We start from the raw sequence: 16195 nt of genomic DNA, 5'->3' as shown, positions 1-16195 counted from the left end.
AGCCGCATCTCCCTGCCGCAGAGGCACTTCCGGGTTGGCCGTGGGGCGGAAAAGTCCGTTGGCTTCTCTGCACCGTCGGGGCGTGAGCGCTCCCGGGGCTCCGGCCAAACCCGCCTCCCACCAGCGTCAACCTATCAGTAAGTTGCCGTGCCGTGACGACGCAGCGTGTCACCGCGGTGACGTCACAGTGACGTCAGGGGGGCCCTCGGCGAAGCCTTGTTAAGTCCTAGGGGAAGCTACGGCGCCCCGGCCTGACGTCATGCGGACCTGACGTCATGCGGGCCTGACGTCACTGCCCTGACGTGTGCTCTGCAGTGAGGCTGCCGTAGAGGGGGAGCGCATCGTGTTCCCCTGGAGATCTGCTGGGGGCAGGCGGGGGTTAATTCAGGGAAGCCGCATGGCGGGTGTCCCGCAGGGGGTCGGCCTAGATGATCCCAACCCGTCCCCTCTCCCCAGGGCTCGGCCGTGACATCACGGCGCGTCAGCCTGGCGAGGCCTCGTGGCGTCACAGCGAGCCATCGCTCCCCCGGCCGCCGCGCCCTGGGCCGGCACGGCTCTCTTGGCACTTCGGGGGGCCCTGGCCGTGACCTTTTGGTTTCAGGATTTGTCTGGATTTTGCTTTCTTTTTTATTATGTTCTAAAATGTCACTTGAGCCAGTGATGCGCTTTTAAAACGTAGGCAGAGAAAGGTGCAGCTGCTGTCAGATTTGTTTTAAATTGCAATGTTTTAAAAAAGATACATGAAATGTATCTTTATTTCACACTCAGCCGCTGTGGTTGTTGTCAGTGACATGGGCACCAGGACAGCATACGGTCTCTAGAGCCGTCTGCCCCTCTTATAAAATGTGAAAGGGGAGAAAGAGAATGGTTAAATCTTACGCCTCAATCCTGTCAACTGATCTGTGCAAACAGGCCCCAGTCATCCTGCAGAGCCCCATTGCCATCCGTACAGCTCCACCGTGGATGGAGGGGTCTGCCTGCACGAATCAGAACGCTCAATTGAAGCCTTAATCTTTGATTCGGGAAAGCAACCAAACACATGCTTAAAATTAAGCACGGATTTACGTGCTTCCCTGAATTGAGATGAATTTAAGAATGTATTGACGGGCTTTTTCTGAATCAGGGCTTTAGGTGCTGAAGGTCTAATTCAAAGCACATTGAAATCAGTGGGCCTACTGATCAGTATTTTATGCTTGAAACTATGCATATTGATGTGAGAAGTCACACTGATTTCACTAGGACCACTCACATGAGTAGAATTAAGCAAATGCATAAATACATGCAGTGTGGGGCCTTCAAGAGATTCAATTTTCAGTTTACGTAAAGTCGATTTTGAAATCCCCTATAGATTCTAATGTATTATATCACATTTATCATGTGGAAAAAATGTCTATTGTCATATACTAATTTCAACTTTATTTTTTTCAAAGGTGTATTGTAACAAACTACTTGACAGGCTACACAAAGATGATATCTACAGTAAGAGAATATTTTCTAGTAATGAAAAAGTAGGTTTGTGGTTTAAGTGAAAACTAAATATTTGTTGTTGTAGATAGGAAAATTCAGAGTTCAAGGCTACCGTCACTTGATGATGACCTGTTCTGTTCATTCCCTCTGGGGCACCTGGCATTGGCCACTGTTGGAAGACAGGATACTGGGCTAGATGGATCTTTGGTCTGACCCAGTATAACCATTCTTATGGCTCAGTAAAGGTTAAATATGTTGATCTTAAGTTCAGGTTCAGACATAAACCATTCCAGTTACTACTGTGGATGCTTTCTCTTGCCTTGATTTTAATACTTTCTTGAAGATTTTGTGATGTTTGCACTTTTCATGTTTTATCCTCTTTTTAACTCCATTATCAGTTTCAGAAGCTGTTTTGCATAAATGTGATGGTTGAGTAATATGGACTTAGCAAAACATTCTCTTCCAGCAGTTGACAATGAAAGATCTTTGTCTGCTTAATAACAATGGGTTTGCAAAAGGAAAATGTGACAAACAATTTATAATAAATCAGACCTTCAAGAATTTAATGGTAAAATTCAATGACCCATCACTCCTGATGTTTTATACATTATGCAGATTCATTGCACATATAGGCATTAGCATATGCAATTACTGAAGATAATTAGCTCACTCTTCTGAGGGAAAATGTTGCTAGATATTTCCGGTGTTGAAATAATTGACTTAGGTTTCTAATGTCAGGTTAGAAATAGAGTTAAAAAAACGTGAACATCTAATAATTTAAATTTAATAATTCAAAATGAAGAAATTATCACAAGAAAACCATTGGAGATATTAGAATTATCTCCACTGATTCTCTAAAACATCATTAGACAGGAGATTACAGTGATTTGATATAATAAGATACTCTTTGTGTCTGATTCAATAAGGAAAATAAGGACTTGTTTTCACTGCAGAGTTAACCTGCATGTTGCCCTTAACTCAGATCCCAACCACATAAAATCGTTAATCCAAGTATGCTGGTGCTTTCATCTTGAGTGGGTTTAGACTATAGCTCAAGTTAGCACAACTCATCAGCTGCTGACACAACCCGTCTGTGAAGCTCCAGTGTTATTTCGCAGTGTGACTGCTCTCACTCTAGCTTGGCTAATTTAAGAGGAGTTAACTCAGTCACTCAAGTTAACTCTGGAGTGAAGATATACCCTAAATCTGCTATCTGAATATATTGTACAGACTGCAGAAATGTATGTTAATGTTGCATTAAGATTAGCATTTTAGACTTTGATCCTTCAGGCACAGGGATGTCCACCTGCACATGCAGTTGTGGGATTGGGACCTGAAACACTCCGAACTGAGGAAATGTAGAACTTGATTGTCATGTAGTAATTGCAACATGCTCCATTTGCACCTATCAGAACCAAAATTGCCCTCAGATACACCTTCTGTAACTCTCATTGAAGTCAAGTGGAGCTATGTGTATATATCTGGTGGCAGGTTTGAGCCCATTGTGTATAAAAGTTACATTTAACAGCATAACTAACAATCACTGAACAGGTTTCAAAGTGGTAGCCGTGTTAGTCTGTATCAGCAAAAACAACCAGGAGTCCTTGTGGCACCTTAGAGACTAACACATTTATTTGGGCATAAGCTTTTGTGAGCTAGAACCCACTTCATCGGTGCAGTAAAACGTTATTCACTCAACAGCTTGTGCTGCGTATTTCCATTTTCATAGCCAAGCACTTAGTCAGTTTTGTAACTACACATAGAAATAGCAGCTGAAAAATCACACATAGGGAGTTCAAATTGATATTTATATTTATTATGTGATTCCATAGTCACATAAATAATATCCACTGAAAACTTAATGGGAATATTTTATACTATTCATGTTCCAATGCACACACTCTTTTGTTTGCTTGTTTTCTTTTTTCATTTCTTATCCTTTATTTTTCTTTCTGGGCTTCAGTCATTCAAAAGTTTATGCAGCACGTGTTTAACTTCATGTACTGTGAGTAATTTTGTTAAAGTCAGTGGGATTGCTCACAGGGTCCCATCCTGCCCCTATTGAAGTCAATGTCAAAACTCTCACTGACATTAGTGATACAGAATCTGGCCTACAGTGTGTAAAGATAAACACAGGTAAGTCTGTGCAGGACCAGGGCCCTAGTTACTATTTTTCAGGAAGGAGGACACACCACTTGTACTGTTCAGATATTTTTGAATGATACTTGCATAGAAAACAAATCTTACAACCTTTTAAAATAGAAATGTTTTGTTCCTAACTGAAAAATGTGTCCGGATTTTGCTCATACTTTCCAAAAACATTCACCCCTGGAGCATTTATATCTGAAACTGCTCTAGCTATAATTTTTATAAGCCACTCCTAAGATTACTGTAACTGAAAGAGAGGAAAGAAAAAAATAATTTCCTTTTTTTTTCAATGTGTTTACTTTGAGCATTTGACAGCACTTTGCTAATAGTCAATTTCACTGTTTCCCTTGTATTGTCAGTTTTTTTACCCTGTCAGAATGGTCTTTCACACAACAGTAAGAAAAAGAGGGAAATCTTTTTTTAAAAAATAGAAAAAATAAGATAGTAAGGCCACAAAGATTGGCAGTGGAAACGTGTAGTATCTGAAACTATGTTTAACACCTTTTTTGAAATGAACTAGGTTTCCACAACTTTTATTGAATCAGATCTCATATGACAGAACTAGGACTGATGCTGTAAAACCTTAATCGCATGAGTAATGCTTATTCGTGAGAGCATCCTACTCATCTGAGTAAGGGTCATCTGAGTAAGGCTGCAACCCTTAAGTTGAAATAACATTTAAGTTATGACATGAAAGACAAAGGGTAGGTTAACACTTTGGCCTTCATTCATACTATTGTTCCGTCTTCACCCCACCAAAAAAAAAGAGTGAAAGATTGTGTGTCAATATAAACTTTGAATCTTCTTGCTCTTGTTGTTTCTTTTACATAGAACTGTTTATTTCACTTTATTTCCTGTGGGTTAGGGGGAAGTTTAAAGAAAAAGCAGAACCTCTGTGTTATAAAATAGTGTCTCTCATATTTATACAAGATATGAGAACAGACGTCATGTCACTTGATTAAGTCTGTGTGGAAAATATCCTTCTGAAACTTTGCATTTGTCTTGTACGTATTCAACTTTTTAATTTTTTTTTTAAATTGTACCAGTAGTGGTTAGTTCATATTTTGGAATAGTTACTTGCCAAACTATTTTTTTAAATCAAAGTAGTTTTGCAATTATATAAGCACAAAACAAATCTTAAACTCATCAACTTCTAACATTTTTGATTTATATATTTTTAGTTATGTATCCTCAGACATTTAAAAGCGTTAATTGACTACTAAACTAAGATGTTTACATGCCAAGTTCAGCCTGAATGTGTTTTCTCAGCTGACATATGGACCCGAGAGAAACAAGATTTTTAACTGTAGTGTTGACAATACTATTTATTTATTTCATTATAAAAGTGAGAGGGTAGTAAAGTTACTTGGTGCTTCAGAGACATAAATAAAAAGGACATGTGCCTTATCCCACACAGATTACCAGCAAAATAACACCAGATAAACTCAGGACCATGGTAAGGGAAATGTCGTTTGTGGAGTTATTGATTAGAAGTAAAGAGGAAAAAGAATAGCTGAACAAGGAGGATTTGAAGGAACAGAGAGGGCGCCTGGCAGATGGGGGCAGATAGATGTGCCATGGGTAAGGTGGTTAGAGAAAGCACAAAGGTGAGAGGAGAAAAAGGAGAGCAAGGCAAGATGATTGGGGAAAGCATCAGGAGCAAAAAAGAGAGTAGGGGGAAATGAAAAGGGAGATGAAAGAGGGATCCAAGGTATTAAATAGCTTCATAGATCCAGTATGTGCAACAGTGTGCCTTTGGGGCTGAGTAAAGTCCCCGGAAAAGCCCCCTGGACAGCCTGCTCTAGCTCCAGCAGAACTGGATCAGCACCAGTTTCTTTGCATAAATGCCTTCCCAGAGATGCCACTGGTGGAATGCAGCTAACTAGGAAGCTCTATTCCTTGTCAGCTTGCCTGTGGGAAATGGGTTCTGCTCAGTAGCGTGGCACTAATCAAGTTCCTTCCACAGCTGCCGGCCTCATCCTAAAGGAAGAAATAAGAAATGAGACATGCAGAAAAAAGAATGGGGAGGAGAGACAGGCTCGGTGCCATTCAGTGGATTTACACAGAAACAACAGTTGGGGCCTACTCTAATTCCACCTCAGGTTTAGACATGCCAGTCAGCTGAACCTTGAAGGAGAGTCAAACAACAATACTGTTTTTTCTAATTAGCTGATTTTTGACAACAGCAACCAATAATAGGACAAAGTTATCTTGTCAAATTAGAAATCTGGATTGTCCTTGGGCAAATAACCTTTAATAAAAATTCTTAGCTGGCATAGTATGTGGTAAATGAATTTCCTAATTCCTGGATGTGATTAATTAATCTATTCTATAAAGGAGTTAAAGAGCAAAAAATAGGTGCATTCATTTGTAGAGTAATCCTTTGTGCCGTGATCCTATTCCTCTGTGGTATGTTAAAGTACTATAAGCAGTGTCAACTAGTAATGTCAAAATGATGAAAAAAACGTATCAAGTGCCTGCTGCCTTATTTATAAAAAGCATATAGATGAATTACTTAATCCTTTGTGCTGTCCTAGTTATGAAATAGAACCCTGCTGGTATGTGTTATTGGTAGAAGAACAACAGACTATAAAGATTGAAGTCAGATATTCAACAGGGTGACGTAAGATATTCATTAAGATACCAAGGTATTTTAGTTTGGGTTTTTCCCATCATAAATTGGTTTTCATTGCCATGGGACAGTCTAGAAGGAATGATGAGTCTAAAGAACATTTACTAGATCAGAAATATTCTCTGGTCAGGTTTCATGAAAATTATATACAAATGTAAACCTTTCTCATGCCAACTCATTCTTGGAGTTCAGTGTATTTACTGAAATGTTTTGCTTCTTGGTTGTCGGTGGAAAAAACTGATATATACCAGAAGCATTGATAGTGGTCTTTTGTTCTAATGCCATCCATTATCTTGTGCACACCTTCATTTTAAAAATTGTGGGTCCTGTCCTTAGTCAAAATACCCCCTGACAGCACTAGGAGATGCAGAGCAGAATTTGGCACTTGTAGCTTTTAGAGCACTTTGAAGATGAAAAACATACTGTAAGTGCTAAATAGTAGTAGCCATTAGTGCAATATTTTCAGCATCAAATTACGGTAAAAATGTGGAGTCTGATAATGTGGCAGCAAGAAAAGTTGTCATGAAGAAGAACAGTTCGATGTTAATGGCCAGATTTCAGAAGTGACTTTCCATTTTGTACCCACAAATCATTGCAGATACAGTTTTCCAGGAACAAAAAATTGTGGGTGCATTTTATAGCACTTAGGCATCTAACTACTGATTGTACCTGCAAATCAGGTAATTATTTGTCTCAGGGCTATAAAATGCACCCACAGTTATCTGTAGGTACAGAACAAGAGGCTGAGTAGATACCCTTTGGAAAATCAGGACTTGAAATCACTTGTTTTTTAAAATTACATTTTCATCCTTCATCTTCCCCGTGTTGTGAAAACTGTTTTTCTTTGCCATACACACAGTCCACATTTTGATCCCAATGGGAGCTACGCATTTCCAATCTGTTAATCACTTTGGCCCTTTTGTTACATTCTTTTTGCCCCTAATGCCTAGCCTCCCTGAGATGTCTTATTTTGGAGGGGAGGACAAGTGTACATCTGAAGTGACTGGAGTACTGATCATGCTAATATCTTCTTACCCTCATCCCTTTGGCATGCTCTGAGCTCATCTCTGATGCCAAACCCCTCAGCTGACAGTTTAAATTATTTTAGTCTGAAATCTGTTTACTGGAAATGAGATTTGAAAACCACGTAAGCTTGGTATTATTAACAAACCTAATTCTCTTTTTTTTTTCACAGTTGGATTTCCCATTTTCACTACTAATATCGATGGTCTTGAAAGTGCACTGGGATTCAGATGTTTCCAAGAAACTCTCTGTCAATGAACAACTCAAGACCCTCCTCACTGATCTCTGTTTAATGCAGACAGCTTGATATTACGCATCCTGCTCCTTACTCCAAGTTAAATGAAAAAAACAATTTTCTCTAATCTTCCATGAATCTCAGTTGTTGCCTGTTAGTTTTGATTGTTAGTGCGGGTCTGCCTGCTGCTTTTGCCCTGGAAAATGTAGCTTCTAACAGGACAATTACACCTGGGTCAAGATCCATTTCTCTGACTGCTTCACTTCATCCAGTCTTCCGAGTCGTGGCAAATTCTCCAGCACATCATGATATCATAGCAAAGGAGGGGACCAGTGCTTTAATTGAATGTAAACTGAACATCAGCCAGTATGAATTTATCCTTTGGTACAATTCAAAAGGACAGCTGCTCAATGAAAGAGATGAAGGTAAGCTCTGCTACTATCTTAGATGGTATCTGAACACTTCACCATCTTTAACATATTTATCTTCACAACCCTCGTGAGAGGTTTATCCTCCTTTTACACATGGGGAACTGAGGCACAGAGAGACTAAGTGTTTTGCCCAAGGTCACGTAGGAAACCTGTGGTGGAGCAGGGAACTGAACCCAAGTCCCAGGCTAGTGCCCTATCCACTGGCCCACCCTTTTTGCTCTGATGCTTAATCTTGTAGAGCTGAACTGTTTTGCTTCAAAGGTACATAATTAAAGATCCAGAGAATCAGCTTCATAACTGATTTTTTATTTTGTCCTGCTCTTTACATCTTAGGAACATACATTAAAAAATAATTTTCCTCAAATTGTGACCTTTTCTAGCTGGCAAACTATTCTCATGCTTTCTCGGCCTTTTTAAAGGCGAGAGATTATTTGATTAAATTTACTTCCTGGTTTATGCGCCAGCAACTCTATGGAAATCAACAGGATGTTTAACTGCTCAGGGAATGGTTTTGCTAGTTAACCATTACTACAGAGGGAGATGCACTCTCTTCGCCCATTAAGTGCTTAATTTTAAAAAAGAAAAAAGTAATACTGTTTATAGAATCTGGGGAACAGTCTTCATTAGATAACAAGTTTTAAGTTAGGTCAAATTGTGAACCTGAGCTACCTGACAGTATCCTCTTAATGCTGTGCATATTAATTTGGGGTATTATCCAGCTTATGTGCAGCTAAAATAATCTTTAGATGCCATCTGGAAATTTAATTGAAAGCAGCGTAAATGAAGAGAATGAGTTATGAAAACAATGTGTCCTCCCCAATTTAGTAAATATGTAGGAAATTGCCTGTGAAGCCAGCATTATTATTATTAATTTATTTTTTTACCAAGAGTTTTGTCAGTCAGTAGAAGAAGCACAGTTGTGTAGTGGTTAAAGCAAAAGACTGGGTCTCCAGGGATGGGTTTTAACACCAGCTGAGCTACTTAGGGTATGTCTACACTGCACACTAAACACAGGCTCTGACTCGGATTTGAGCCCAAGCCCCTCTCCTGTCCACACTCAGTTCAGTCTGACTCTGGTCAGCAGCACTCAGGGTCCAGGTGCTAGGACCTTGTTGGGTGTGGGGGGAGTCAGAATCAAAGTACAAGCCCCACTGGGACTTGTATCCAAGGCCTATCATTTTGCAGTGTGGATGCAGGTCAAGTCACAGACCCAAGTCAGAAGGTCTGCGCAGTGCAATATGGAGGCGTTGGTACGGCTGTGAGAGACAGGCCAGCAATTGTTAACCCAGGTGTTCAATGCAGTGTGGATGCTCAAGCATGGGCTTGGAAACACCGAGTCCACAAGCCCAGGTCCCACAGACCTGGGCTTAGTGTGCAGTGTATAAATGTACCCTTACTGACTATGTGACGTTTACCATGGCTCACTTAACTTTTGCCTCAGTCAATCCACATGGAAAACTGGACATTATAATTATATAGAGCAGTAAATAAACACAGCACCGTACAGTGGGCAAAATGTGCTAAACAAATACTGGAATCCGTGCCCCAAAGAGCTGTCGGTCTAAAGGCACAGCCGCTCTGTACGGAACAATACAAAATGGAACAAAGAGTGGGATGCGAGCAAAATCTTACGGTAGAAAAGTGCAAATTCACATATAATACAATCGCGGCCATGGATCCCAAATTTAATTACTTTAATTGCAATTCATTTTAACACGGTCCGCGCTATAACGCAGTCCCGCGCATGGATCCCAAATCCCGCATTCTATTAAGGGTCCGGTGTACTTATAGCACCTGAGTTGTAAATTCAGGCTAAACAAGCTACAGAACAAAATCTCCACCACATCAGGTATGATCATTGAGGAATCTTTGTATTATGTTACAGATGCAGTACTTCGTGCCAAGGCCTGTATCTCAATAAAGGAGTAAGCACAATATGTTATGTTTTCTTAATTCTCTTTGTCTCATTACTACACTTGTTTCTTTTGGATCTTTAGGTGGAAGATGGTTGATCACTGACCGAATCCTTAACATTACCAGTGTAACTTTTGGTGACCGCGGGCGGTACACCTGTGCAGCCACTAATCGTAATGGCACCTCCTACTACACAGTCACCCTGAGGGTTATCTTCACATCCGGGGACATGAGCATCTACTACATGATTGTGTGTCTGGTTGCCTTCACAATCATCCTCATTTTAAACATCACCCGTCTGTGTATGATGAGCAGCCACCTCCGCAAGACAGAGAAGGCCATCAATGAATTCTTCAGGACAGAAGGGGCTGAGAAGCTTCAGAAAGCCTTTGAGATCGCCAAGCGCATTCCTATCATCACATCTGCCAAAACGTTAGAGCTGGCCAAAGTCACCCAGTTTAAGACCATGGAATTTGCTCGATACATTGAAGAGCTTGCTAGAAGCATCCCCCTCCCACCTTTGATCCTGAACTGTAGGGCATTCATGGAGGAGATCTTCGAAGCAGTGCGAGTTGATGATCCTGATGAAGTTGGTGAGGAAACCAAACAGACCCAAGCCCTTGCTACCCAAGATACGATCTACCCCATCAACCCAGAGCTCAAGCGCAGTAATTCACCAGCAGGGGACTCGGATGATGGCTCCATGAATGAGCAGGGTCAAGAAATAGCAGTTCAGGTATCGGTCCACCTTCAGTCAGAAATACAAAGCATTGACACTGTTTCCCATGACAGCTGCCATACTGTACCTTCCGAAGAAGAGGTCTGCTGAATCCAGCGAGGTGGGATTATTAAAGCTGCGTCTGATTTCTGTAGGGTGTCGAGAAAAAAGGAACTCTAGTCAAATGTGCACAAGAAATAATGAATCTTTTTCCAGAATATGAGGTGCCAAAACTTTACCTAAATCTGTGCGTTTCCTCATCTATGTTTCTCAGTGCAGATCTATAGATTTAAGCCTGCTTAGATGAGGCCATTTGGAATACTCCTTCGCAACAATTTTGTAAAGCAAACTTACTCCACTGGAAGCATTTCACAAACGGGATAATTCACACTCAATTTCTTGGTCACCTCAGTTACTGTATCAGAGGTGGCTAAATTGAGCTAAACACGTGCCATAGGATCCTTTCCTTTGTGAACTGTTTCTTCATATACACAAAGAAATCTGAATTCTTTCAGATTCAAGCCTGCCTGCATTATTGTCCTGATGATTTGAGAGGTGTGCTCTTTTTGAGTTGCCTCTTGATGTGTGCAGCCCATCAAAACTATGGGCTTCGGCAAATCTGCTTTGTGTATTTTGCTTTTGTGTTGCCATCAAAACATACTGTACTTAGAATAAGGAATAGTGCCAGACTGTGCATCTGGATTAAATTAATTGTCATAGTTTCAAAGCAATTTATGGAATAACCAGGGCTCTAAGGTTTTAATGATTCTGCAGAAACTTACCAAAACGCCATTGTAGCGTATGGAAAATTAAATCTTGATTTTGACATAATCAGCACCATGGTTAAATGACCAATATTGGTAGATGCCGTACCCTGTTTCTGTTTTACATGGCAGGACAGGAAGGCAGTTCTGCTGGTATTATCTGTCCATGAACCTTATTGACTTTACTCACTGCAGAAAATCCAAACGATTGTGGTGTATTTGACATTGCCGTGGGCAAGGGATGACGAGTTGGTTGTCCTAAAAAAAAAAAAATCTAGAGATCAAATGTCTCAGGCAGTTGTTTCTAAACAACATTAACAAGAAAAGTGGGGGGAACTTAGGGCCAGATTCTTAGCTGTGGATAGTTATGGCTAGTTATGGCTCCCTGGTTCTGCTATCTGCCAGTCGCAAGTCACTGGAGTGCAGTACCCGTCTGGCCATGCCCTCTTCCATTTCTAGCAAGCCCCATGGTAAGAGCTGCAAGGAGATGTAGCACAGGAGCTGACCACACATTGCCCTGTGCTAGTTAGGGACTCTCCTGTGCCAGGAGATTCCTCAGAGGAGGAGATCCAATCCCTAGGGACTGGCATGTAGAAGAGACTCTGACCCCTAGTTTCGCTTTTTGGTGCTGATCTTTTCCTTTTTTTTTATTTTGTATTTCTTATTTTTTATGTAACATTTACAAGTGTATCACTTTAATCACACTTTATTTCCAGTTGCGATTTAAATGTATGTAAGGCTTGTAAGCACTCCACAAATTATTTTCTTACAACTGCTGGGAGCATATTGCCATATAATTTTAACAACTTAGCAACAGGAGCACCGCTTAGCTTCCCACATCTCTTTCTTTGCTTCCTATTTTTGAAAGGTGACTTGAACTAGTGGTTTCCGGAGGAAACATTCAAGATTTTTCAGAGGTTTTCAGGTTACGTTTACAGGGGTGGCGGTGGATGACAAACAGATATAGGAGTGCCATTCTACAAAGCAGAGGAATCTGCAGTAATACAGCCTTGTAATAAATGGCATGAGTAAATCATATTTACGTGTCAGTATTAGAGACCGAGAGGGTGAAGCATTTTTAAGTTCTTTCCCGAGACGCTTCTGAAGTCAAACACAAGCAACGCAGGTCTAGCAGAGCTTGTCTTCACTGAGAGGCCTGTGTTTATCAGGAACATAGGAATTGCTGACTGGATCAGCCCAGTGATCCATCTGTTCCAGTCTCCTGTTTCTGACAGGTGGCTATGCTTCAGAGGAATAGATCTGGAATAACCTGTCCTTCGTGATAGATTCTTCTTCACGCTCATATAGCTAGAGGTTGTGTATGCTCCTCTTCATCTTAAGGGTTTATATTCCTCTCTTGGCTCTTTGTTTATTCTTAAATAGTCATGGTTATAACTCTGGATATTTTTGTTAGTCAGATAAATGGCCAGTCCTTTTTTGCATCCTGCTAAACCGCTGGCCTCGGTGATTCCTGGCGGCAGTGATTCTGCAGGCTAACGGTGCATTCTGGTGAAAAGAATTTCCTTTGGTCGAGTTTGAATGTCATAGCTCAAAGATGTTACGGCCAGAAGGGGTAATCGTGTAGTCTGACCTTGTACGTCCCCCAGGCTATAGGATTTCCTCTTTGCCATGCCTGTCTTTCAGAGAAGCTGGCCATGCCCCTCTGTCAAACTGTCACACTACATATGGTGGCGGCATCCTTGATGTTTTTGTCCCCATGTTATAAATGCAATTTGGAGATGGAACCGTAAAATCAAGGCTTCTTTTAAATACTTCCAAACCAGCAGACACGCAATAATGATTGACAGGTGTCTCATCAAAAATGGCAGCTTGCATGCAACAAAATGACGCTGGAGCTATATGCGATCAGTGTAAGAGAACAGCTCCCGATTTAACTGAATCTGTTCTGTAATTTGTATAGTTTAGGTAGATAACACTGCATTCTTAATAAACCAAGTCTGTATTTGCCTATCTAGCTGTTTCATCTGGTGTCTGAGTAGCAGAGAGAAAGGACTTGTTCCATTAGGCCAGAAAATACAGAAATGATGTGCTGGATAGTTTGTTTATTTTTAAATTCCAAAATCAAGTGGTCAGTTTGCCATAGTAATAAGTCATTTCATTTCTGGGAGAGAGGCTGTTTTGTAGGATTTTCAGTACATAAGTAGTATTTATGAAGTGTAGGGCCCAATCTTGTTTCCACTGAACTTCATCAGAGCAGGGTTGGAACCTTAATATGACATCAACGAGTGTATTGAACAGATTCCTATGACACTGGGAACCAGGATGATGTAGAACCCATAATTTCCAAATAATGAACCCTAACATAGTGGTTTCCAAACAGGTTGACCTATTGCTCCCATGTTAGTGATATCTGTTACTGCTTGAATTTTTTGATACATCTAACTAAAATTTATTTTGGAAAGATTACTCAAACATCGTCGGGGGGGGGGGGGTTAAACTCCTTGTAAAAAAATGCATGTTTTTTCTTGGCTTCAGCTAATGTCTCTGACAATCACAAGGCTGTTTTATCTTCTCTTCTGAACCTCAATTTGTTTTTTGTACTGTAAACTCTACTCGTTAGCCAAGATTGTATTTACAAGTAACTTTGTTTTGGTTATTTGTATTCTGTAGAATGTAATGTGACTGTGTTATATAACAACATTATGAGTCATACTTTCATAAAATTAATTGGTAGATTGTCAGAATAAATTTAGCAAAAAAACCTGTGAGTTTTATCATCTCTTTAAATTCTCTTGCATCAGACAGGGGGAAAGAGGGGCTCTCCATAAAGAGTTAATAAACAGCTGTCTTTAGCTAATGCCAGCAAAACTGTTAGGCAAACTGGTAAAGGTTGCCTGTGTATCTGATTATCTGCAAGACAATTTGTGCCATAACATCTTTGATTTGTCATTTTATAATGTCCTAGAGTCCCCATGGCCATCTGTAACGATTCTTACCAGCTGCGTCAACAGATGGCTGTAGAACAGCAGCCCTGACATGATTTCAACAGGGTCTTTGGTTTCTTTATTGCTTCTTATCGCAAGCTAAAACAGCTGTTACCAATTGCAGTCCTTGCCTCCTCAAACCTATATGTGCTGACCCACACCTGTAGAGACAATTGTTCTGTTCTCCTGTATTTATTCTAATCTGTTTAGATTTTGGGAGGCTTTTTCCTATGGTTTGACACAGCTTCCCTTCCACAGAAGGAGACACGTAACTAATACCAGACAAGTCTATAGCTGGACTAATTAAAACTTCAAGGGACAGATTCTGCCTTGCCATGCCAGCGAGCAGTGGGGGTGCATAAAAAGTCTTCCCCTCACTTGCTCAGCTCACATAGGGCCTGGCAGACTCCCAGTTCCTGCATTGAGAGAAGTGCAGGGGCTGCTTCCTCCTTACATTTCTTGAGACGGAGAGGAAGCAGGACTATGACTCCGCCCTCCCTATTTGCGGGCCAGCGTGCAGGGTGGGAAGTTATCTGCATCCATAAAGCAGTGTAGCAGTGTGCACACAGTTTTTGCATGCCCTGAAGTTTCAGGTGCTCCCTGCGGGGTAGTGTAGCGTGAACTGTACAAACTAGCACTGAGTAGAAATGCAGTCAGATCTATCATCGACATTTTAAATGCAAACTGTAGAGCAAATCACACTCTCGTGGACACCGGGGCAACCTTATTAAAGTCAGTGGAGTTGCACAAGTGTAAATGAGAGAAGAATTTGACCATCTGTTTTGATCACAATGTTCTAAAAGTTAGGTTCCAATTGTCAATTTCTGCATGTGTAGAACAGGGGAATTCAATCCAAAGCCTTCTCCACCTGCAATGTGGATTTTACTGTGTGGATCTGGCAGCTGAAGGAGTAACAAATCCACACTAATCAGGGCTGGGGTCAGTGTTCAGTCAGTAACTGACTTCTAGCCCTGTATTTGGGGCTACACTTGAATGTATGTTGCTGGTTCAAGACACACTGTACTAGCAGTCAAACACAAAAGATTTTGTTTTTTTAATCTGGGTCTATGCAGAGATCCTAAGTGGGGCTAACATATTCATGCTTTTGTATCTATTTGAAACAAATTCCTGTTTTTGCTGGATGAACAAGGTAACAATAGGGAATTGAAAACAAAAGATCGTTCCATGGTGGAGTATCCCAAAGTTTTCTTTTTTAAAAAGTTATGCATCACACAAAGTCACCTATCGCTTGAACTAGATCTTCAGCAGAGTTCCAGCTGAAAGTAGGGACTAACAAGTCCATTTACTTCAATTAAGCTGTGACAGTTGACACCAGCTGCGAATCTGCCCTCGATTTTCTGCTGTTACAAGGCATCTCACTCCCACACATCACAACAGGAACAATGTCTTTGTTCGTGCTCAAAAACAGTATAACTCACCATTTGGTTTATGCCAGATATATGCAATATAAAAAAAAAAAATAAAAACCTCTCCTATTTCTAAGAGATGCCTGTGCTTTGCTGATTCTGGTCTGACAATGATCATCATAATACTGAGCAATGATGCAACCCTTTCCCTTTTCAAAACCCTGTGCAAACAACTAATTAGCCTAATGCAAAGGCATAGGATTATGCTTATCTCAAGATACTAACATTTATTTATTTTATGGAACTAAAAAATCTGCAGTGTCCCAAATTCAAACCATATACCTGAGTGCTCATGCTTGCATTGGGACACTTACTTCAGCAGATAACAGATGTAGATTATACATCTGTGCATCTATCTGCCCAGAGGTTCTAGACGGGATTTTCACGTATGTCATCTGCTGTCAGGAGCTGAAAGATGGATGGCTTTAGAACAGAAATAGCCAGTGGGGGAACTCTCCTTTTTCTGCTATGCCTGATCCTCCTCTGGTGTA

The 16195-nt window shown here is 40.7% G+C and overlaps 1 protein-coding gene across 3 annotated transcripts; it reads left to right on the top strand.

The window, feature by feature from the left end:
• Positions 1-10: 10 nt before the first annotated feature.
• On the top strand, positions 11-13875 carry MFAP3 (microfibril associated protein 3). Of its 3 annotated transcripts, none has more exons than XM_073355273.2 (4): positions 11-137; positions 1431-1479; positions 7443-7930; positions 9934-13875. In XM_073355273.2, exons 3-4 carry the CDS (start codon positions 7639-7641, stop codon positions 10677-10679), a joined length of 1038 nt encoding a protein of 345 aa, XP_073211374.1. In that variant the 5' UTR covers positions 11-137; positions 1431-1479; positions 7443-7638; the 3' UTR covers positions 10680-13875. The 3 variants fall into 3 exon arrangements, with proteins under 3 accessions (XP_073211374.1, XP_073211375.1, XP_073211376.1); XM_073355274.2 differs by having other exon boundaries at positions 1431-1508; XM_073355275.2 differs by lacking the exon at positions 1431-1479.
• The last annotated feature ends 2320 nt before the right edge of the window (positions 13876-16195 follow it).

The sequence above is a fragment of the Lepidochelys kempii genome, chromosome 8 (assembly GCF_965140285.1).
Source record: "Lepidochelys kempii isolate rLepKem1 chromosome 8, rLepKem1.hap1, whole genome shotgun sequence".
Taxonomy (NCBI): domain Eukaryota; kingdom Metazoa; phylum Chordata; order Testudines; family Cheloniidae; genus Lepidochelys; species Lepidochelys kempii.
This window is presented reverse-complemented; position numbering and strand designations above follow the sequence as displayed.